The 22,166-nt window shown below is 43.7% G+C and overlaps 2 protein-coding genes across 10 annotated transcripts in view; one reads left to right on the top strand and one right to left on the bottom strand.

Moving 5' to 3' along the window:
* LOC110524570 (nucleoprotein TPR) overlaps positions 1 to 11,945 on the top strand; it is a 37,786-nt gene extending 25,841 nt beyond the window's left edge. The window contains exons 33-49 of one of the 8 annotated variants that reach the window (XM_036978419.1): positions 1,007 to 1,203; positions 1,296 to 1,366; positions 1,528 to 1,727; positions 1,990 to 2,268; positions 2,452 to 2,696; positions 2,778 to 2,996; positions 3,948 to 4,091; positions 4,661 to 4,754; positions 5,083 to 5,222; positions 5,350 to 5,415; positions 5,998 to 6,089; positions 6,188 to 6,297; positions 6,536 to 6,634; positions 9,626 to 9,782; positions 9,914 to 10,032; positions 11,251 to 11,334; positions 11,596 to 11,945. In XM_036978419.1, coding sequence (XP_036834314.1) covers positions 1,007 to 1,203; positions 1,296 to 1,366; positions 1,528 to 1,727; positions 1,990 to 2,268; positions 2,452 to 2,696; positions 2,778 to 2,996; positions 3,948 to 4,091; positions 4,661 to 4,754; positions 5,083 to 5,222; positions 5,350 to 5,415; positions 5,998 to 6,089; positions 6,188 to 6,297; positions 6,536 to 6,634; positions 9,626 to 9,782; positions 9,914 to 10,032; positions 11,251 to 11,334; positions 11,596 to 11,648 — 2,369 coding nt within the window. In that variant the 3' untranslated portion in view covers positions 11,649 to 11,945. Of the gene's footprint in view, positions 1 to 1,006; positions 1,204 to 1,295; positions 1,367 to 1,527; positions 1,728 to 1,989; positions 2,269 to 2,451; positions 2,697 to 2,777; positions 2,997 to 3,947; positions 4,092 to 4,660; positions 4,755 to 5,082; positions 5,229 to 5,349; positions 5,434 to 5,997; positions 6,090 to 6,187; positions 6,298 to 6,535; positions 6,635 to 9,625; positions 9,783 to 9,913; positions 10,033 to 11,250; positions 11,335 to 11,553 lie in introns of all 8 variants that reach the window. The other 7 variants (XM_036978414.1, XM_036978416.1, XM_036978415.1 and 4 more) reach the window with 7 other exon arrangements.
* On the bottom strand, positions 11,401 to 21,905 carry LOC110524571 (proteoglycan 4). Of its 2 annotated transcripts, XM_021604362.2 has the most exons (15): positions 21,759 to 21,905; positions 21,548 to 21,639; positions 20,969 to 21,085; positions 20,627 to 20,749; positions 18,702 to 18,776; positions 18,326 to 18,400; positions 17,514 to 17,573; positions 17,185 to 17,382; positions 15,611 to 16,495; positions 14,674 to 14,760; positions 14,095 to 14,231; positions 13,716 to 13,872; positions 13,235 to 13,342; positions 12,671 to 12,799; positions 11,401 to 12,090 (listed from the first exon to the last, which is right to left on the bottom strand). In XM_021604362.2, exons 2-15 carry the CDS (start codon positions 21,612 to 21,614, stop codon positions 11,972 to 11,974), a joined length of 2,337 nt encoding a protein of 778 aa, XP_021460037.2. In that variant the 5' UTR covers positions 21,615 to 21,639; positions 21,759 to 21,905; the 3' UTR covers positions 11,401 to 11,971. The 2 variants fall into 2 exon arrangements, with proteins under 2 accessions (XP_021460037.2, XP_021460038.2); XM_021604363.2 differs by lacking the exon at positions 18,702 to 18,776 and having other exon boundaries at positions 11,878 to 12,090.
* Between the last annotated feature and the right edge of the window lie 261 nt (positions 21,906 to 22,166).

Genomic DNA, 22,166 nt, shown 5'->3' with positions numbered 1-22,166 from the left:
CTGTCACGTGCTCAGTGTGAACCTGCTTTCATCTGTGAAGAGCACAGGGCGCCAGTGGCGAATTTGTCTTGGTGTTCTCTGGCAAATGCCAAACGTCCTGCACAGTGTTGGGCTGTAAGCACAACCCCCACCTGTGGACGTCGGGCCCTCATGTGGACTTCGGCCCCTCACCCTCATGGAGTCTGTTTCTGACCGTTTGAGTAGACACATGCACATTTGTGGCCTGCTGGAGGTCATTTTGCAGGGCTCTGGCAGTGATCCTCCTTGCAGAAAGGCGGAGGTAGTGGTCCTGATGCTGGGTTGTTGCCCTCCTACGGCCTCCTCCACGTCTCCTGATGTACTGGCCTGTCTCCTGGTAGCGCCTCCATGCTCTGGACACTATGCTGACAGACACAGCAAACCTTCTTGCCACATCTCACATTCATGTGCCATCCTGGATGAGCTGCACTACCTGAGCGGCCTTTATTGCGGGTGTCTTGCTAAATGCCTATAATTTCCACCTGTTGTCTATTCCATTTGCACAACAGCATGTGAAATGTGTCAGTGTTGCTTCCTAAGTGGACAGTTTGATTTCACAGAAGTGTGATTGACTTGGAGTTACATTGTGTTTAAGTGTTCCCTTTATTTTTTTGAGCAGTGTACAAGGGGTACCGGTATCGAATAGTTTGCCTAATTTCAGTTTGACAAAACAAGCAATGTATAGTGTAGAGAATCATTGTCACATCTAAACTGCTGTGAAATATCACCTTTTTTTCTCAATTTTTTTGAATCTGGTGTACAAAAGTCAAACTTAAGAACAAGACGCATAGAAATAGTGTGCACTCACATTTCTGTGAATTTGGTCGGGTCACGCAAAAAGTTACATATTGCAGCTTTAAGAAAAGTGCAAGGGTGCAAATCTATTTGTCTGCAACGGTATGTGAATGCTGATCTCTGATATTTTCTGTCATGAGATGTTAGCAAAAAAGGGGGGGACCTTTTGACCCTCTCCCATCCTCCTCCCCAGGCTCCAAGGACCAGCTGCAGAAGGAAAATGAGGAGCTGAAACAGCAGAGGGAGGAGCTGGAGGTCAGAGTCAGTGCTCTGAAGTCCCAATACGAGGGCCGTCTGAGCCGCCAGGAGAGGGAGCTGCGGGACCTGAGGGAACAGCAGGAGAGACACGGAGAGCAGAGGGATGAGCCTCCTGAACAGGGTCCCAGCAAGGTGAGTGATGGAGGCATAGATTTCAATAGAGCACTTGTGCTTTTTACCTGACTAGCCTGGATTGCTTTTCATTTTTCCTCTCCTACCTATAGGCTCAGGAACAGCAGAGGACCACAGAGCAGCGAGGACCACTGAAGACCACCCAAGCTGCAGACCGGGGCAGGTAAAGTATTCACACACACACACACACACACACACACACACACACACACACACACACACACACACTCTCTCTCTCTCTCTCTCTCTCCCCCGCAAACACACTCACTACACTTGGGTAACTTGTGCAATGACGTTTTCATCTGTATTTCCCCTTCCCCATAGCACCAGTACCTCTGAGCCCCCTACTGCCAACATCAAGCCTACCCCTCTGGGTGCTCAAGGCCCCAGCAAGCCCCCTGCCATCCCTGGGAACAAGCCCACCCCCCGGGCAAGCATCAGGCCCATGATCACCCCCGCCACCGTGCCCACCCCCACCCCTACTGCCACCGTCATGCCAACCACACAGGTGGAGAACCAGGAAGGTGAGTTCTGTGGAACCAATATCACTGTTGGTGTGATGTGAATGTTATAGAATTAATATTTGAGTATTGGTCTTTTTTAAAGCGCAGGATGGCTGTTTGTGAAATGTTTTGGTAGTTGAAGTGCACTTTATTACTTGAATCAGATGAGATCAATGGGGGGGGAGAACGAGCACATTTCAGACGGAAGGATCGAGAATCAGACCGCAGACATGGTATTTCCATCTCTGAACAGTATTGACCCTGTCACCTGTGACCCCTCCAGCCATGCAGTCATCCGAGGGCCCGCCTGAGCATGTGACTGTTTACGGCAGTGCCAGCGGTTCAGTACGGTCAACCAGCCCCAACGTTCAGACCACCAACCCAATGTTGGTGGTCCAGCAGACCCAGACCCAGACCACAGCCTTCGTCCAGCCAACACAGCAACAGAGCCTGCCCCACACTGAACCAGCCAATCAGGAGCAGCCCCCGGCCCCAGTAATGGAAGCGGCACCCAGTTCGCAAATGGAGAGGCCGTCGACGTCAACAGCCGTGTTTGGGACAGGTGAGCGTCTTGATTAAATCTAACCAGGAGTTTCTATAGATTTGGGGTATAGTAGTGTTGTCTAACTAAGCTTAAGGGTTGACAATGAGTGAAGTTCTCACTGCATTACCACTGGTCCTCTAAATTCAATGAACAGCGTATCTACCAAGTTGAGCTAGAGTTGTGTATTTTTCAATTCTCCAGTTTCAGCCACCCCAGGAACATCTTCCATGTCCAAGAGACCTCGTGAGGAGGAGCAGGACAGCTCTATGGTGGCTGACACAGACACCCCCCAGGAGGACCCCTCTGAACCCCCCATCCCCAAGAAGCTACGCATCATCCAGAGAGTCGACCCAGAGGAGCCAGAGGCCCAGGAGGAGGTGCTGGCTGAGGGCAGTGCAGAGGGACTGGTGCCTGGAGAGAGCCAGGAAGCCCCAGAGACCAGCCAGGTATGTGTGTACTACCCATTCTCTCGAGAGGCTGATATGGTCTTTCAGTCTGGTTTGTGTGTCTAATCGTGTGTGTGTCAGCAGGTGGTGGAGGAGTACCCAGTACTAGAGGAGGCTGAAGAGGGTGCAGCGTCTCAGTCTGTCCCTGTAGAGCTGCTCCTGTCTGAGACCCCGTTCATCTCATTTTCGTACGACGCCAACGAAGAACCCCCCCAGCACGATGTCATCGTCATAGTGACCGACTCTGAGAGCGAGGACGATCAGCAGGAGGAGGTGGAGGAGGATGAGGAAGAGGAACCGGTACGGACAAAGGGAATCGACTGTTGTCGATTTGGAATATTTTAGTTGCTAGACACTAATTGATCCTTCGCTAAGCCTTGGTTACTGTTACATTTTCCCAGGAAGCCCAATTTCCTCTTCTAACCACTGGCGAAATCCCCTCACAGTGATCTCATAGTGTGTTTCTAATACACAATGAAATTAAACTGACTACCCCATGCTAATCAGGAGACTCTCGTGTGTGTCATGGTGGATTGTCATTACAATTGCTTCACAGGAACCTGGTAAAATGAAAGTTGTTGTGTTGCTAGCCACTGGATGGCTCTGAATGCACTGTCGGCATGCAGTCAGTTGTTATCAAGCACTCTCAAATCCTATCCAGATGTCGACAGCAGATGAAATTTCTATTCATAGCATGGATAACTTAGCTAGCTAACATACATTTAGAAAAAAGCCTAGTTATATTATCTGGCTAGCTTAGCTAGCTAGCGTCAGCAATGTTGAGTGGTCAATAAAGTGAAGGCTTCTTTACCGGCTGAGCTAGCAAACAATAACACAAGTATAATTCTGTATTCTAAAAATACTCCCAACAGGCTCTGCATTTCCAGAATCACAGTAGCAAGTACCCCTGGTGTACTGTTAAATTGTTTAGCCATTTAAACAATTTGTTTTTGGATGAAAACTCAGTTTTTGTTATGCCCTCAATGGCTTTCATGCATTTCAAATGTGAGCTTGCCTGAGGTGTTTGCTCTCTGTAATTGGTTGCCCAACATTTGGGGACGGGGCTTAGTGAATGGTCAATTGAACTCCCTCAAATCCTAGCAAAAATCTTGCCTAAAATGATCTGAGAGTATATGGCACTTAGAAATCTGGAACTCTATTTGATGGGATGAAAATGTTGATATGCAGCCCATACTCAATGTTGAAATTCAACTTGACTGTTCATTGAGACCTTTTACATCCTCTCTTTAGGACTATGATGAGGAGGAGGAGGAGGATGACGAGGAGGAGGAGGAGGAGGAGGATGAAGATGATGGAGGGATGGGGGATGAGGGGGAGGAGAGCAATGAAGGGAGCAGAGATGGCAATGAGGCATATGAAGGCGACGACACAGAGGTAAGATCCACACACACACATGCGCGGTTACTAACTTAACGATGTAATTTCCAGCATGTGTTTTGTAATTCCACTCTCTCTCATTTCCTGTCTTGCACCCACTCCCTAATTCTTTCCAACTGTCATGTCTCTCGGATGTTACAGCCAGGCAATGTTGTAACCAAAGTTGTGTTGTGTTGTGTTTTCTGTGTGACGAATTGGTGCCTCACCAGTGCTCTTGCTACACTCTGCTACCTCATGTCTGTGTTGTGATCTAGAGTGACTGTGTGGGAACTGAAGGTCCTGGAAGGTTGGCAGGGGAGAAGGGTGGGTGGGTGGGTGGGTGGGGGCTTTGTGGTCAGGGTGTGGATGCAGAAGAAAGCGGGGCACACCCTCTCCGTCTAGCTAGCTTTAAAGTTACTAGACCTCTAAGGGAATGCCTGTACAAGGGAAATTAATCATGATCAGCATGATCACAACACTGCAGGGCAGTAGGTAGTGCGTGGGAAGCATCCTGTAACATCTCTTTCCGCCCTCTTTCCTCGTCTTCTCTCTCTCCCACTGTGTGTGCCTCCCTCCCTCCCTCCCAGGGTCCTGATGGGACAGACCCAGGCACGGAGACAGAGGAGAGTCTAGGAGCATTTGACTCCACCCAGCGCCCGGCTGACTCCCAGACACACAGCTGTAAGACGATGGAAACTGTCACACACTTGTTTCCACAGTCGGTTAGACATCTGACACTTGAGTGACAGAGAGATGTAATATGTTGGTGTCTGTCTGGATTGAGAGATACATTTTAGTCGCTCTGTTGGTAGATTAACCAAGCCAGTAGATTCAACATGTCGGAAACTGATAGACATGAGCCTATTTTACAATATTATTGGGGTATCTGTTAGTTCAACAGACAATGATGTAACTGTGTCTGTCTGAATGGAGAGATTACGTTTGTGTTGGATTTTGATGTAGGAACTCTGCCAAACTAAACCACAGTTGTCGTCTCCTGTTCTGTCAGTCGAGGGCAGCAGCAGTATGGAAGCCTTCTCAAGTGACCCAACCAGCTCTGCTCCCAGAATGCACCAGTCTCCACGGAGAGCACCCCATCCGCTGCCCCCCCGCCTCAACATCAACCAGGAACGGGGACCCCCTGCTCAGGTACAGGTTTGTGCTTATGACTCAATATAGCCAGTTACACTGTGTGTGTCTGTGCGTAAGACAATTGTACTGCTGTTTTTGTGGTATGGTTATCTGTGTAGTACCGAGTTGTGTGTGTGCCTTACAGCGCCCCATGCTTCGCCAGTCGGTAGGCAGAGTCCCTCAGCTCACCCCTGGGATGGCCAGCGGCGGAGTAAGTCACAATATTGGAGTAAGTCACTATGGGAACAGGTAGCATGCTACCTGTTCCCATAGACTTTCAGGCATTGGCTAACACTAGTTAGCAATGGCTCGTGAAAACGTCCTTCAACTTCCTTTAAACTGCCCCTCAGACATATAAAATGGTATACACGAGTTTATCTGGTTATGTAGAACATTTCGCGCTATCCCTTTTAAACTGCAACTCATTTGTTCTGTTGTCAGTGTTTGATGTTGTCCTTTTAGCGCTATATCGGTATCGGACGATAATTATACCAATATTTAATAAATAAAATGGGGGAAAAAGGAAATCTGAAATGTGACCATTCTCATGTGTCATTGTCACAATGTAATAAATCACCATTTGAAGAATACTTCTTGGACAGTTCTTCTTTTGTATGGCCATTTAGGAAAATTCGATGTGTAAAAATATTACTTTCATTTACCCGCTGTAAAACAATATATCGGCAGATGTATCGGTGAGTTTTGTCCCCCCCAAAAAAACTGTATCGGTCCCAAAAATAAATTCCGCTCAGGATCTAGTGTAATATTCTTTCCTCCCTCTGCCTTCTTACAGCAGCACTTTTTTGACGATGATGACAGGATGGTTCCCAGTACTCCTACTCTGGTGGCGCCACACCGCTCTGACAGCTTTGCAGAAGCTATCCAGTGAGAAACACACACACATCAGCCGCTAAACACCACTAGTAAAGTCCCCATAGGAACCCCATAGTACTTCTAACCTCTTCTCGCTCTCTATGGTCCAGTTCTCCCCAGGTGGCTGGTGTACCCCGGTTCAGGTTCGGCACCCCAGAAGACCTGATGCCCCAGACCACCACCTCCCACTCTGACCTGGGACATCTGGCATCACAAGGAGGTACTGGACTGTACTTAGGCACACCTCATCTCTTTTCTATTTCTCCATACCCTACCATTGAGACACACCCACTCTCTCTTTCCTCATACACACCACTGAGATCAACATGTTAGTTATATGCTCCTCTCACTGTTTTTCTCAGATACCTTTTAGAGATATTTGATTAGGAGAGATCTTACTTTTGCCATGTCAATCTCTCTTTGGTGAAGTCAAGTGTGTGTGTGTGTGTATGTTGTAGGTCTTGGGATGTATGATAGTCCTTTGTTCCTGCCTGGTCATGAGGATGAGTCTGGGGGCCTCAGTGTTCCCACCACACCCCTGCAGGTGGCTGCCCCAGGTACGGTACACACACACTAGGGTGACCACATGTTCCTGGATTGTGCGGGACAGTACTGCATTTTGGCCCTTTTGTCCTTCAACCAAACAATCGTGTCCTGAATCCCGACCCTCACCCATGATTGGAGGACCTCAGACATTTACACTGTGAATTTGTCAATATACTTATTCCACCCTTCAGATAGACACAGATAAACCCATTTTTCCCAATAAATCATAATTCTACCATTTTCTCTTGCAATGCATCCCTCCATTCTCCCATGGTGTCACAATAGAGACTTGATCCGCCCCCATCTGCAACATTTCTGCTTTTTCTATTATTATTTTTTTTTTTACCTAAGTGCACAATGTTCCTGTTGACTGACTGGTCCTTAAAGTCCCCCAGCAATACAGTTTGCAGGTCCAACCACACCCAGATATTATATCATAATAAGCATTCCTGGACTTGACTCAAAAACAAGCCACCGATGGACAGTACCGAAAGAGCTGCTCTGTTCTGTTTCCGCATGGCAGTCTGCACCGGTCTAACTGTTGAATACCCCGTATACTGAGCATTGTTTTTGTAGTGAGAATTTTAGATAATGGCTTTAATTGAAAATAATGAATTGATGCTCAATTGTATGTCAGTTCATAAACCCGACGGTATGGACATGGAAAATCTGTTCCCAACTATCTTGAATTTTATGCAGCATAATTGTCAACCCTCTTGACCCTTAGTGAAACTGCTATATTTTATGATTTATATTAGTTATTTTAAGCCATTTATGATTTTTTTTATTGGTGGATGACAAACTTAATTTCCTTCTCCTTTAAGTAATTGCCTTTTCCATTTTTGTGGCAGAGCTGCAATGAGTTGGTTATTTTGTATTGAGCATACTTGTATGACACAATTCTTCCGTTATTGTTTACAATGTCCTGTATTTAATCAACGAATTCAAGCTGCACTAATTTAGAAAGTAAGACGTTGATTTGTCAAGTGTTTGTCACATTCCAACCTGTCTCTTGTGGTCAATGAATATATATACACTGCCGTTCAAAAGTTTGGTGTCGCTTAGATATGTCCTTGTTTTTGAAAGAAAAGCACTTATTTTTGTCCATTTTAAAATGACATAAAATTGATCAGAAATACAGTGTAGACATTGTTAATGTTATAAATTGTAGACTATTGTAGCTGGAAACTGCAGAGTTTTTATGGAATATCTACATAGGTGTACAGAGGCCCATTATCAGCAACCATCACTCCTGTGTTCCAATGGCACGTTGTGTTAGCTAATCCAAGGTTATTCATTTTAAAAGGCTAATTGATCATTAGAAAACCCTTTTGCAATTATGTTAGCACATCTGAAAACAGTTGTGCTGATTTAAAAAAGCAAAAAAACTTGCCTTCTTTAGACTAGTTGAGTATCTGGAGCGTCAACATTTGTGGGTTCGATTACTGGCTCAAAATGGCCAGAAACGAATAACTTTTTTCTAAAACTCGTCAGTCTATTCTTGTTCTGCGAAATGAAGGCTATTCCATGCGAGAAATTGCAAAGAAACTGAAGATCTCGTACAACGCTGTGCACTACTCCTTCATAGAACAGCGCAAACTGACTTTAACCAGAATAGAAAGGGGAGTGGGAGGCCCCGGTGCACAACAGATAAGACGTTAGTGTCTAGTTTGAGAAACAGACGCCTCACAAGTCCTCAACTGGCTACTTCATTAATTAGTACCCGCAAAATGCTAGTCTCAACTTCAGTGAACAGTGAAGAGGCGACTCCGGGATGCTGGCCTAGTCTACAGTAGGCCAGTTGTATTGCTGCTTTAATCATGACAACAGTTTTCAGCTGTGCTAACATAATTGCAAAAGTGTTTCTAATGAGCAATTAGCCTTTTAAAATTATAAACTTGAATTAGCGAACACAGGAGTGATGGTTTCTGATAATGGGCCTCTATACTCCAATGTAGACATTCCATTAAAAATCAGACGTTTCCAGCTACAATAGTCATTTACAACATCAACCATGTGTGCACTGTATTTCTGATCAATTTGATGTTTTAAAACGGACAAAAAATGTGCTTTTCTTCCAAAAACAAGGACTTTTCTAAGTGGCCCCAAACTTTTAAACAGTAGTGTATATCATAAGGATGTGGTGACGCTGAACACTTTTCCAGTCGTTGAGATTTGATATTCTGCGTAGCATAAGTCGAGACGTAGGCCAGTGTTATATGGTAAACCAATCACATTTGTCAAATCCTTTGGGGTTAAATTCCACGTATAAATTGAAATACATTCCAGACTACCTCATGAAGTGGGTTGAGAGAATGCCAAAAGTGTGCAAAGTTGTCATCAAGGCAAAGGGTGGCTACTGATGAATCTCAAATATATTTACTCTAACACTTTTTTGAGGTACTAATTTAATCCATGTGTTACTTCATAGTTGAGGTCTTCACTAATATTATATGATGTAGAAAATAGTACAAATAAAGAAAAGCCCTGGAATGAGTAGGCGTCCAAACTTTTGACTGGTACTGTATGTAACCCCTTTTCTGGGGTAGGCACAAAACTACTTTATACTTTGATTTGTTTCTTAAAACCGGTATTGGTTAACCTTCAGATGAGACCTGTTACACTTGTGGGGGTCGTAGAGTGGAGTCCCATTCGTTTGTGGCCCAAATGGTCCAGACGCTATAGACGTTAATGTGAGAGGACTTTTCGGGATGCCTCTTGGTCTAACAAACACCGCTCTAGCCACCTTTCACTGCAGATGCGGAAGTGCGACACTGGTGGATGGAGTCCATTGAAGCATCCAATGCAAAAAAACAGATCTCTAGCTTAAACTGACAGACTGATGGGGATTTTTTTTATATGCAACCAGTGTGTCAATCGACTCGGTTCATTAGAGTTAACTGCACCTCAGATTGCATCCCAAATAAATGTTTGTGTTCAAGTAACAGACATTTCAACAAACTCTGGATAAGCGTCTGCTAATTCTCTCCCCCTCCCACCAGTGTCCATATTTGCAGAGGTCCCGCCATCTGGCGGCACGGAACACACCTCTCAGTCTGTTCCCATGGTAACCACCTCAACCCCAGGCTTGGTGGTGGGCGAAGGACCAAGTCCTGGGGACGAGAGGGATGATGTCTTCATGGCGCCGGGGGGAGACCTGTGAGACCACTTTGCTTACTCTATGAAATTCATCAAAAGTAAAGCTTCAAATTGTATAGCTGACTGAACTTGAACCGCAACAGTAATAATAGTGTGATCTCCATAGTGAATGACCTGTGTGTTGTGTCCAGTGTGGAGGTGTCTCTGGAACCTGTAATGTCTCGGGCGGGGGAGATAGAGGAACCTACCCAGGCCTCAGATGACTGCGGCCTGCCTTCTACCAGCCAGGAACTCTCCTCCAGCTCTGCAGGTACTGACCCCAACTCTCTACAGTACCAGACCCGCCAACATGCACACATTTTGCGTGCCAACTATGCAATTCTCTGTCGATGTATGCAGGTATGAGATCCGCGTTAAAAGTAAGCAGAAATTAATAGGGCCTGTTTTTTACAGTTTTTTTTATTATTTTTATACAAAAATAATAAAAAATAAATCCAGAGTAAATTTAACATCCCGATTTCTCGAGCTGCAACACAGACATGTACGGAGTTTGTGTAAATGGACATGGAGATTAATACATCATTATTGGACATAGCTACCCCTTGTCTGCTGTTGTGATGCTGAGTTTGCCGACTGTCAGCTGTACGTAAACACATGGACAAATCCCTTTTCGACTCCGTGTATTGTGGAAAGGTCAACACTAATTGTTTCAAGCTAACATAAGATGGACATTCAGTGGGCTCTAAAGTGCCAGCAGTTCACTCGTGTTTGCTAGTGAAAGAAATTAAATGCGTATACAAAAAATAACTGGTCGCATTTGTGCGTGTGATATACGTTTAAATCTGCATCCCATTAGTTGTATTTTCCACGTAACATTACGAGGATCATGTAACCTGATTAACAGTAATTATGATCCACGTCACAAAAAGCATTACAAAATAATAATAAAAAATACATCTCAACATCTTGGCCTTAAATGGAGTCGGGGGGGTTAGAAGACTGCTCGATGAAAAATGGACGAGTGTTCAGTATTGGCTATAGAGGCTTCTAAAATGCCTTTGCACTAGAGTTGAGATTTTATACATTTTGAAAATCTGAAATTATGTATGCACTGCAAAGAAATGCAATAGGCTGAAACAGCGGACTCTTCTAGCGAACAGCGTTCAGATTCCCTTTGTGGTAGCCTACTGAACAGGTCTGCAGTACTCTAACCTCTAACCTCCACTAGCTAACCCTCAATACCTTTAGTGTGCCCTACCCAAGCCAACAGGCCTACTCTATACCCTTACCAATACCCCTCCATTCATACTGGTTGTTGGAATTGTATTTGGTCTACATTCTAGTTGTGAGATTCCTCTCAAATTTGAGTATTTATACTGGTTTTATAGGAGCTTGGCTCTGACCTCCTTGGAATGTTTAATTAAATGGTCCATTGTCTCTGACTAGTAGGCCGTATTGCTTTCAGTTTTGGCTGTAGTAGTGTTAGAATGAGCCGTGTGTAACTGCTCCCTTTGTCTCTCTGCTTTAGACACTAGTAGGACTCAGCCCAAACCCTCTAGACCAGGACACAGCCGACAGCTCCAACGCTGGACAGAGAACCGCATGAGGAGAGGTGAGTGAACAGACATTTATATTGTACACAGCTCTTAATACAACATATAAAACCAAGTCGAGATTCATTGTTGATGTTCAATCGATTTTAATAGTCAAAAAATGCAGAAGAGAAATGTTTCGTCTAAAATGATTTGTTACATTAGCATCATCTTTGCATTATATATTATACAGGCGCTGTACAGAATCAGAATGATTTGTTTTTACATTAATAAAGCAGACCTTTGTCTCGTACCAATATGTCTCGTTTGATGGGAACCAGGGACGTTGCCATCACGGGGTGTAACTGGGACTGGGAGGAGATTTGCACGATAAACAACCGATCAGAGCTCCTGCCCCAACATTATTTCCATCTCCACAAGACATCATTCCCGCTACAAGACTGGTCACCATGGTTCCAAAGAGAACACCTGCGTTTACCATAAATCTAAATTATGTATCTGCTGTAGTTATGGTGATCACTGATCATTTCATTGTTATGATGAATCATCTTTTTCTTTTTTTTTTGATTTGTTATGTGGAGTCCTTGCTAAAACATTGTGGTGTTGGTTTTATGAATAATGATGCTAATAAAGTATGAGATCCATTAGGAAAATGGTGTCAGTGAATCTGTTTTTGAATGTCCCTGCTGTTTCTCCTCAAACTTCCTTTGGACAGTTGAAAAAGTCTTTGGCGGAGTTCTTCTGGGGAGCAGAGCTCACCGGGGGAGTTGCTATGAAAGGTCGCTCATCTCCCATATTGACGTTGTAGTATTTGGCTGAAAGACACGGGAAGAGGGTGGGTTAATTTGAGGAAAATATGGGCTCACTTGGTCTCTCATTTGCAGAGTTTCCTTGTTTTGAACTGAACCATGCAAAATATAAAACTGGCAAAGGAAAATGTTAATCACGTCATATATGTCCAAGAATTTTAAGTTTGTGTAGCAATATGATACTGACAGAACCACCAACAATGAACCATGAACCATGACCTGTGGGAGGCCTCTTAATTGGCCACAGCAGACCCTGAGCCCCAATTTAGTGTATCTTAATGACAATGACTAGACAAACACCTCCCTCCTTATGGAGTAAGGAAGGGCTGCTGTTGACACAAACTCCTAGGACAGGGTCAGGACCAAGCCGTGCCAGCAGACCCATCTACTCCACCCTCCTCTCTGACCCACCCTGCCTAGACACATGGGGCTCAGATGTGTCCGACATTACGTTGTGTAAGGTCTAGGACTGGATTTTTACAGCAGACTGACAGGTGCAGGGTTTTCCACCAAACCATTTTTCATCAAAGACAGGCTACAGGCTCGAATTTGGGTAATAAAAATAGTATCTTGGCTAAATACTTACAGCGTGAGAAGAGGTAGTAGTTGTATCCCTCTGGTTTCCTGTGGGTGGGGATGGACACGGCGGAGGTCACGGTGGACGGGAAGCCTCTCCAGGTCAGACGGATGTTGATCTCCTGTCCCAGCAGAGGCACTGAGAGGAGAGACCGTTCAGTTTAGAGAATGACAAAATGTCATTTGAGGAGTGTGATATTTGAACTGGAACAATTGTCTAGGTGTCTTGGAGTACAAACTCCAGTTTGAGGAAATTATGTAGTTCTTAAATCTGTCGGTTTACTTCTAATAAAAACATTGTTGCGACGTTCCACTACAATCTGATTCTGCACCCACACAACCTGACTATTGTGATAGTTTTCTCTGAATAACCTGCTTACATTCGGTGAACCTCGTTTCCTCTTTCTCTTACCCTCCTTCCGAGCCGCATCTGAGTCTTTATAGAGAACTAAATGGATCTCAGATCAAATAAAACCTGTCCGTGAGTGGTTTTCCAGGTTCTCAGCACTGCCTGCCTCAGTCTAATAAAATGTTCAGTGAAAGGACTGAAATGTCAAGTTGGGCAGCTCATTACCTGCTTGCCTAGCAACACGGTTGCGTACGGTATAAACAGAGTAGTGGACCTTCCTGCCGCATGTAGGGCTGATGCCAGACTGGTAGGAATACTTCTGCACCAAGCCTCCTGGAACAGACAATCATACAGATATCAGACGTGGTAGCTCAGGGTGACATGGGCATGCTTGTTTTTTGTGCTTTACCAGAGACAGCCGAAACCTATGAGTAAATCTATTATCACTGGCTTTAGCAATAAAAAATATTCTAATGTATTTATATCAGAGTTAATATTGTCACATTATGGTGTAAGTCACAGGAGGTTGGTGTCACCTTAATTGGGGAGGATGGGCTCATAATGGCTGGAGTGGAATGGTATCAAATACAACAAACACATGGTTTCCATGTGTTTGATGCCATTTAATTTGCTCCATTCCAGACATTATAAGCCGTCCTCCCCTCAGCAGCCTCCACTGGGTAAGTAGTGTACAGCAGTCAGTCACCTCTTTTGAAGAAGTAGACCGACTCTCTCCTCTTGCGGTACTCTGGCACAGACAGGGCAGCCGTGATCTGTCCTTGCAGCCCATCGAAGCCCGCCCTGATTAGCTTGGGGTAGCCGGGCTCCATCATGCCATTCTCGAACCTCCAGTAGTTAGAACCCTATGGAGGGGAGAAGGCACATAGATAAACAATTTTGTTCTCTATCAACTCCACTTAATGTAGTATAAAAGTAGGTATTATAACACTATGTTTGGGATAGTTACATTCTAGGCCTATTGAACAGATACCCTTCACTTCAAGTCAGTAATACTGTATGACAAAATGGAAATTATCCCATTTGCTTTGGGTATCTTATGTTTTAATGTTACATAGGTGGTGTACCTTGAAGAAGTATGTCTTGCCCTGGCAGTTGCAGCGGGTGAAGACTGTGTCGATGGGAGAAGGGACACCCCACACGTCTGTGATCCCACGGGCAGGTCCAGGCACCCTATTGCTGTCCAACACCCAGAAATAGTGTCCTAAAGAAGGAGGACAGTGGAAGCAACACTGGTATGGTATGTCCATCTGCATCGAGTCCTCAATTACTTTTCATCCTCATCCTATTTTTTTAATTTAACCTTTATTTAACTAGGCAAGTCAGTTAAGAACAAATTATTTACAATGATGGCCTACCCTCTAGTATCTATCTTCTAGTCTATAATACAGGGGTTGTCTTACTGTAGCTAACCATATTTACCCTTGTAAATGAATGTGAAACATTTACATGTTTGGGGTTCTCTTGGGTTTGAAAAACAGTGTCACATCTACAAAATGTGGATAAGAGCTGAAGGACAGTCCAGTCACAACATCACAAAGGCAGACAGGGTGCAGTCTGGGAATGCAAACCCAACATCTGGTGTGTCTGGTACATAGACTATATAATTACAGTATCTAGACCAAGTGTTATGGTCTGGCACTGACCTCTGAAAACCACCACGGTCCCATTCCTCAGCGTAGTCACCGCGCCGACGGGACGACCGCTGCAGATGTTGGTGTCATTGTGTTCATCTGGAGAAAAAGGAAGCACATGAGGACTAATAAGAAAAACAAGTGAACCAGGACCATTTGAAGTGTTAATTGGCTAAAGGGGCAATCAGCAGTTGCTACAGTAATTTTTTTGACTTATAAATGAATGACATGTACCCATTGATTCCTGAAGAATATAACAGTTCATGAGCTGAGTTCAGCTGTCGTATTTTATCAGAACCCAAAATATAAGCTTGTTTTACTCCAATCTTTGTAAACAAAGTAAATGTAAACAAACACTAAATAGCCTCAACATGGTTAAAACTATAATTTTGATATCAGGGTTGGTCAGTCCTTGTATCCATAGTCTATATTTCTCCAGGCCCATCCCTCAGCTTTTTACTTAAACAGTGGCGGGAAAACACTTTGTTATTGTTTCAACTGCTGATTGCTGCTTTAATGTGACCTCTTTCTGTTTTGCTCTGTGAAGGAGCTGAGTACTTTTTTCCAAACCACAGAAAGTGCTGGACTGTCTTCTTAGGCTATTGGAAAACTGTCACCTTTGACTGTCACCAGTTAACATAGTGCCGCTACACTTGGCAAGAGGAAGCTCATTTCATCCAAGAGAAGTAATACAATCCAATGCTACAGATTAAGGAAAGGATAGGCTGGCAAATCGACCTAGTAATAAGGCTGGTGACTCTACCATTGTACAGTAATAAGGCTGGTGACTGTACCATTGCCCAGTAATACGGCTGGTGACTCTACCATTGCCCAGTAATACGGCTGGTGACTCTACCATTGCCCAGTAATAGGTGCTCTACCACTTTGACTGTTTCGTTGCGATAGTATTAAAGTAAGACAAAGCAAGATCCAACATGGTTAACCTTACCTGCTTGGTAGTCCCTGGGGTTGTCTGTGCCCAGATCTTTGTTGATATCAGTGAGGGTGCTGGACCGTGTAGGACTGGGCTTGGGTTTCCCTGTGAGTTTGCTGGGCTTGGGTTTCTCCGTGGTTTTGTTGGGGGTGGGTTTGATGGTGGGGACGAGAGTGAGCTTCATGGGGTCTGTAGTGGTCTCCTCTGGTGCGGCCTTGTCTCCTTCCTCTTCATGTCCCGTTGGGTCTGTGGATGTGGCCTGAGGATCTGAGGTGGGTGGCGTTGCCAGATCTCCAGTCTGGGGGATACTGCTGTCATCAAAACTTTCTGGGGTGTCCACTCTGCCAGGTTTAGCTTCGGGACCACTATCAGATGCTGGTGCCTCAGAGGCCGCATTGGGATCCTGTGGGTCTGAAGGGGTGGTTGTTGGGGCATTCTCCTTGGAGCTATCCTGCTCTGAGCTTGGGGTAGCTCCTTCAGGGGCACTGGGTGCCTGGTCAGGCTTGGTGGAGGGGGTGGTGCTGTCTAGAGATGCAGGGGTAGCCTCCGGATCCTCTGGGCCTGAGGGTGTACCCTGTGTGGGGCTGGTAGAGGTTGGGTCGGAGGCTGGTGTGGTGGCAGCATTCTCTAGGTTTGAGGGTGTGGGTTCAGAGTCCTTTGGCAGTGTGTTCTCAGATTCTGCCTCCTGACCCTCAGGGTCCAATTCACCCTGTCCTTCAGATAGGAGTTCAAGGGTGTCCTCTGCAGGAGTAGGCCCAGGCTGGGGCTCTGAGCTCGGGAAGACCTGGTCGGAGGGCTGGGGGGAGGCAGGGGTGGGCTCAGAGGAGGATCTAGGGGGAGTTGTGTCTAATGCAGACGGGCTGCTGCTGGAATCAGGCTGTCCCTCAGGAACACTGGAGTCTGGAGTTAGAAAAACATGAGATTTGATGTCTGTGTCAGATTTGATTTGACTCCAAATGACTCAAAGTAGATTGTGAAACACCTTGTCAAATGCAATTTCCAGGAACAGTGAAATAGTGATATGTGTGATATGGCTCAGCTATCATCTCCCACACTGTGCCCAAATGCTGTGGTGTGTATTGGATTCAAAATTTTGAACATTGAGATATTAAAGACATGATAGATCAGACGCATAGTATATTAAGGAGTGAGATCTGTAGAAAGACAGAGTGGCTGTGGATTGTGCTGGATGGACGGGAGGAGATCAAAGGTTTGCTATAGAGGAGGCAGATGGACATCTGTGGACTAGGTGAAGGAGGGGTTGAGGTCAGGAGGTGAGGTCAGATCCCCTGAAGGGAGTAATAAGGGTTTAGTATCCTGTTACCCTCTTCCTGTGGAACCATAAGAGGGAGGAGTGTCTTAAGTGGGATATATACATCTGTGATGGTGAGAAATGTTTGTTTGAATGTCTGAATTACAGCTGTAAAGACCCTTTGGCAGAATTAAACTTAAGTTAAGATTCTCTAGTGTCTGTGAGTTATTTACTCTGAAAAATAAGATCCTAACAGTATATATGCATTTTTGTAAACTCCTGCATAATTAATTGCCGTACTGAGACAATAAAGATTGAATTTCATTGAATCCCTTACCTGCTGTCTCAGTGGGAACCTCCTTGGCTGGTTCAGCAAGGTAGGGGTTGGCCTCTGCTGGTGGGGTCCCCTCTTGGCCAGGTGTTGCCTCTGGATCCCATTCCTCAGGGAAGGGTGTGTAGTTCCCCTCTAAAATGGTCTCTTGCTCAGCCTCAGGAGAGGGAACAGGGAGTTCTGGCCAGGTCTCACCCTTTACATCTGTGGAAGGGAATAAGGGCAAATGAATGTCAAATTCACATTCACACAACTTCTAACTAGCAATTCAGCGTAGGCTAAATAAAAAGTGAATTTGTAGCTATGTTGAGAAACGAGAAAAAAGTTTATCTCACCATCTCCCTGTTCATCCTGGAGTTCTGGTTCTGGAGTGACCAATGGCATGAACTGGTCATCTGACAAATTTGAAAAGGAATGTAATTGTTTATTAACATAACTGAGTTATAGGTGGCATGTGTAATTGCACAACTCTGTCTCTCTGATATTTTCCTATTTTTCTAGTTCATCCTGGCATGTCTTGAATCAAACCACAGATACTGATGACATTCCAGGATGGAATACACTTCTACAGTGCCAACGGGTCTGTAGTGGGCTGGCCAGAGTGCATCAATCCAAAAACACCCTGTTTTATCCCGAATCGACCTTTGGGTTGCAACCCACATATAACACTTCCATCTCCTCATCCATCCTGGCCTCATCTCTCCATTCCTCACTTCTCTCTTTGATTGAGACTGTGCCTGTTGCCCTCCTCCACACGGCCCACTCATAATGACATTATTTCCCCATGTTTCTCTTGGCCGTTGGGGCTGGCCCGGACACAGAGCTCCTGGCTACCTCTGAGGAGACATGGCCTCCGGGCTCCGGCTCAAGTCACAGCTGGAGAGAATGTCACAGCAGCAGGACAGGCAGCCAATACAAAACATCTTGGAATCACACACTCTGCCATTTTTGACTGGTCAGGAAAGGTTCAAAAGATCTGTGTTTTTCATTAGACAATATTACTCTCTTATTACAGGGAATGTTTTGACTTTGTCATTGGAAGATGTTGGGCTGAGTGAATAATTGTGAAAATTCAATTTTCAGTCTTATTTGGGGCTGAAGTGTTGGTTATCCATCTCCTCAGTAAGGTTGTTCTGAAGATACTGACCTTCATTTAGTTCCTCCTGTGGATTGGGAGTCATCTCTGGCTCCTCATTTGGCTGGATCTGGGGAGGCTCTGGCTCTGGTGTGTCAACCAAGTACTAAATGAGTCAGAGTATCCAAAAGCAACCAACTTTCCTATAATATCTCTCAAATCTAATACTTAATGAAATATACCTTTTGGTTTGTTATCAATTACGTTATTGCATGAGCTAGTCTTTGGTGTTGTACTGGCTGGTTTTGTGCTTGTAGTGGTAAATACTAAGACAGAAAATAATTAAGATGAACAGACAGGCTTCTGCATTTTAACATGCATATTGATATTGATATGAATATACTGCATGAATAGTGCCAGCATGCCTATCTTTAAATAAAAGCTATACCTTTTGGTGTTTCATCATTTACGTTATTACATGAGCTAGTCTTCAGTGGTGTTGTGCTGCCTGGTTGTTTGGTGTCTGTAGTAATTATTAAAAGAGAAAAAAATGAACTGACGCAGGCTACTGCATGAGTTTAACATTTACATGCATATTTACATGCATAGTGCCAACGTGCCTATCTTTAAATCAACTAACCCGAACCACTTTTTCATTGTAAGTCATACTATAATTTATACAATGTTATTTCATACATTAAATTATATACTATCTTTACCTGTGGATGCAATACAGAAAAGTTTTTCCACAATTTGTTGTGTTACAGTCTGAATTTAAAATGGATTCAATTTAGATTTTTTGTGACTGGTCTACACAAAATACCCCATAATTCAAAGTATAATTATTTTTATTTTTTTTTACAAATTAATAAAAAATATAAATAAATGAAATATCTTCCATCAATAAGTATTCAACCCCTTTGTTATGGCAAGCCTAAATACGTTCAGTGGTAAAAATGTGCTTAACAAGTCACATTAATAGCATTTAACATTATTTTTTAATGACAACCTCATATCTGTACACATACAATTATATGTAAGGTCCCTCAGTGGAACAGTGAATTTCCAACACAGATTCAACCCCAAAGACCAGGGAGATTTTCCAATGCCTCACAAAGAAGGACACTCATTGGTAGATGAGTAAACATTTTTTTTAAAGCAGATATTGAATATCCCTTTGAGCATTGTCAAGTTATTAATGACACTTTAGATGGTGTATCAATACACCCAGTCGCTACAAAGATACAGGTGTCCTTCCTAACTCAGTTGCCGGAGAGGAAGGAAACCGCTCAGGGATTTCACCATGAGGCCAATGGTGACTTTAAAACAGTTACAGAGTTGAATGTCTGTGATAGGGGAAAACTAAGGATGGATCAACAACATTGTAGTTACTCCATAATACTAACCTAATTGACAGAGTGAAAAGAAGGAAGCCTGAACCGAATACAAATATTCCAAAACATGCATCCTGTTTGCAACAAGGCACTAAAGTAATACTGCAAACAATGTTGCAAAGCAATTCACTTTTTGTCCTGTTTTTGTCCTTTGTCCTGTACCAAGTGTTATGTTTCGGGCAAATCCAATTAAACACATTACTGAGTACCACTCTTCATATTTTCAAGCATAGTGGTGGCTGTATCATGTTATGGGTATGCTTGTAATAGTTCAGGACTGGGGAGTTTTTCAGGATAAAAAAAGAAACGGAATAGAGCTAAGCACAGGCATATTTCTAGAGGAAAACCTGGTTCAGTCTACTTTCCACCAGACACTGGGAGATGAATTCCCCTTTCAGCAGGACAATAACCTAAACCACAAGGCCAAATCTACTGTACACTTACTAAGAAGACAGTGACTGTTCCTGAGTGGCCGATTTACAGTTTGACTTAAATCTACTTGAAAATTCGAGGGCAAGACCTGACAATTTAGGTCTAGCAATGATCAACAACCAATTTGATAGAGCTTGAAGAATTTTGAAAATAATAATGGGCAAATGTTGCACAATTCAGGTGTGGAAAGCTTACCCAGAAAGACTCACAGATGTAATCACTGCCAAAGGTGCTTCTACAAAGTATTGACTCGGGTGTGAATACTTGTGCAAATGAGAGATTTCTATATTTCTATTTCAATAAATTAGCAAACATTTCTAAAAACATGTTTTCACTTTGTCATTGTGGGTTATTGTTTGTAGATGGGTGAGAAAATACATTTATTGAATCCATTTTGAATTCAGGCTGTAATGCAACAAAATATGGAATAAGTCAAGGGGTATGAATACTTTCTGAAGGTACCGTACATGCAAAAAAACCATGCATGGTTTCAGTGTAGAATTTTACTTCAGAAGACCATGCTAGGTGTGTTTGACATTTTACTAACCTTCAATACCACACTGGCTCTTGTAATCTGGGCAGCACTTGCTGTAGCGAGCGCAGTCCGGATCACAGTCACACTGCCTGCCTCTCTTAAAGGATTCGCCACACCGCCCTTTACACGAGTCACCTGGTACACAGACACAGTCAGACATACAGTACATCCATTATCACACCAGTCCCCTCCTGGTTATGTTATAACCCATGCTTAATACCTGTACACCCATGTGCGTCTATATCATCTAAAAACATGTCAAGCATTCTAATGGGTTATTATGATCCACATCTTGTTTATCATAATGTAATGTCACTCGGATACCACAAATAAATAGATAAGAAAAGTCCTTACTGGTGGTGCACTGGGATTCGTAGTCCTTACAGCACTCCTCGTGAGTGAGACAGTCATAATCACACTGGCACATGTAACCCCTATAATACTCTCCTCCACATCTCCCACTACAGCTTGCTATACAGAAAGGTCAACAACATAAAGAATATTTTGTGTCATTCAGTAGTCTAGCACACAGTCATGGAGATCTTTCCACAAAAAGACAGTCACAAGTCACCAGCAATGACAACAGCATCAATATCATTCCAACAATAAGGCCTTGTCACATGGACTTGTCACTTGTCACACTGACAAGATAATGATGGAATCCTACATTACAAAGCCAGAAATAAACTATTTTCCCCTCCTAGTTAATCATTTGTGAATGAGTAAATATAAATCAGTGTATATAAAGCATATACAGTCTGTTATACTTTTACAGAAAGAAATTCAGTACGCTCATGGTAATTTACATAGTGACAACATGCATCCTTATCATCTCTAACGGAGGTTAGAACAATTTAGAATAAAACCCAGAAACACCACACATCAGAAAACGAATCAAAGTAATTTACATATGCAGTGATTAGAAATACTCACACTGAGCAGAATTGAATGGGAGAGCACAAGCCAGCAGAAGAAGAGCAGAAATAACTGATGGAGTCATCTTCACAGGTGTCTTCTGTTTCAACCTGAGCAATAGCATTCAGAAAGGAGAGAACAAAGAACATCACAACTCAATTAATTTATATTCCATTATAAATCATATAGCCCATGCACAATGACTTGAGAGTGAAAGGTCTTACTGTACCTTGAAAGAGTGACCCTTCGTTCAAATCCTGCTGAGTCCTGCACTGTGTCTGCTTTTATAAGGACTGAGAGAGAGGCAGGCTGCCGGTTTCTTCTCTGACAGGGATTCCCGTTAATTTGGAGAATCTGGTCCAATTAAAACCCACAAGTGATTCGCAGGCTAGACTCCTACGCAATGAAGGGAGGGAACCCTAGACTGCACATTTCTCCCTGCACATTTTGAGTAAGAGTTGGACCTGCTCCAACACGTGTTTACTGTGCCAGTCAGATGACATCACACAGACTGGTGTACCCTTTTCTTTCAAAACAAGATTCCAAAAAGAAGTTCAGCAAAAGGGTATTAAATTAACTCAAGACAGGCTTATGCTATTTATTTAGTCTTTTCAGATCATTCCTATGAATATTGGCT

The sequence above is a fragment of the Oncorhynchus mykiss genome, chromosome 5 (genome assembly GCF_013265735.2).
Source record: "Oncorhynchus mykiss isolate Arlee chromosome 5, USDA_OmykA_1.1, whole genome shotgun sequence".
In the NCBI taxonomy this organism is placed as follows: domain Eukaryota; kingdom Metazoa; phylum Chordata; class Actinopteri; order Salmoniformes; family Salmonidae; genus Oncorhynchus; species Oncorhynchus mykiss.
The sequence above is the reverse complement of the archived record's forward strand: the minus strand, read 5'-3'. Positions and strand labels throughout refer to the sequence as shown.

Bases quoted from the DNA above. Each gene is read 5' to 3' on its own strand.
- LOC110524571 (XM_021604362.2), bottom strand. From the start codon at position 21,614: ATGACTCCATCAGTTATTTCTGCTCTTCTTCTGCTGGCTTGTGCTCTC. The intron at 17,574-18,325 runs GTCAGTATCTTC...CAAATTTGTCAG, and splicing joins ACAGGAGGAACTAAATGAAG to ATGACCAGTTCATGCCATTG. The intron at 17,383-17,513 runs GTGAGATAAACT...TCCCTTCCACAG, and splicing joins CCAGGATGAACAGGGAGATG to ATGTAAAGGGTGAGACCTGG.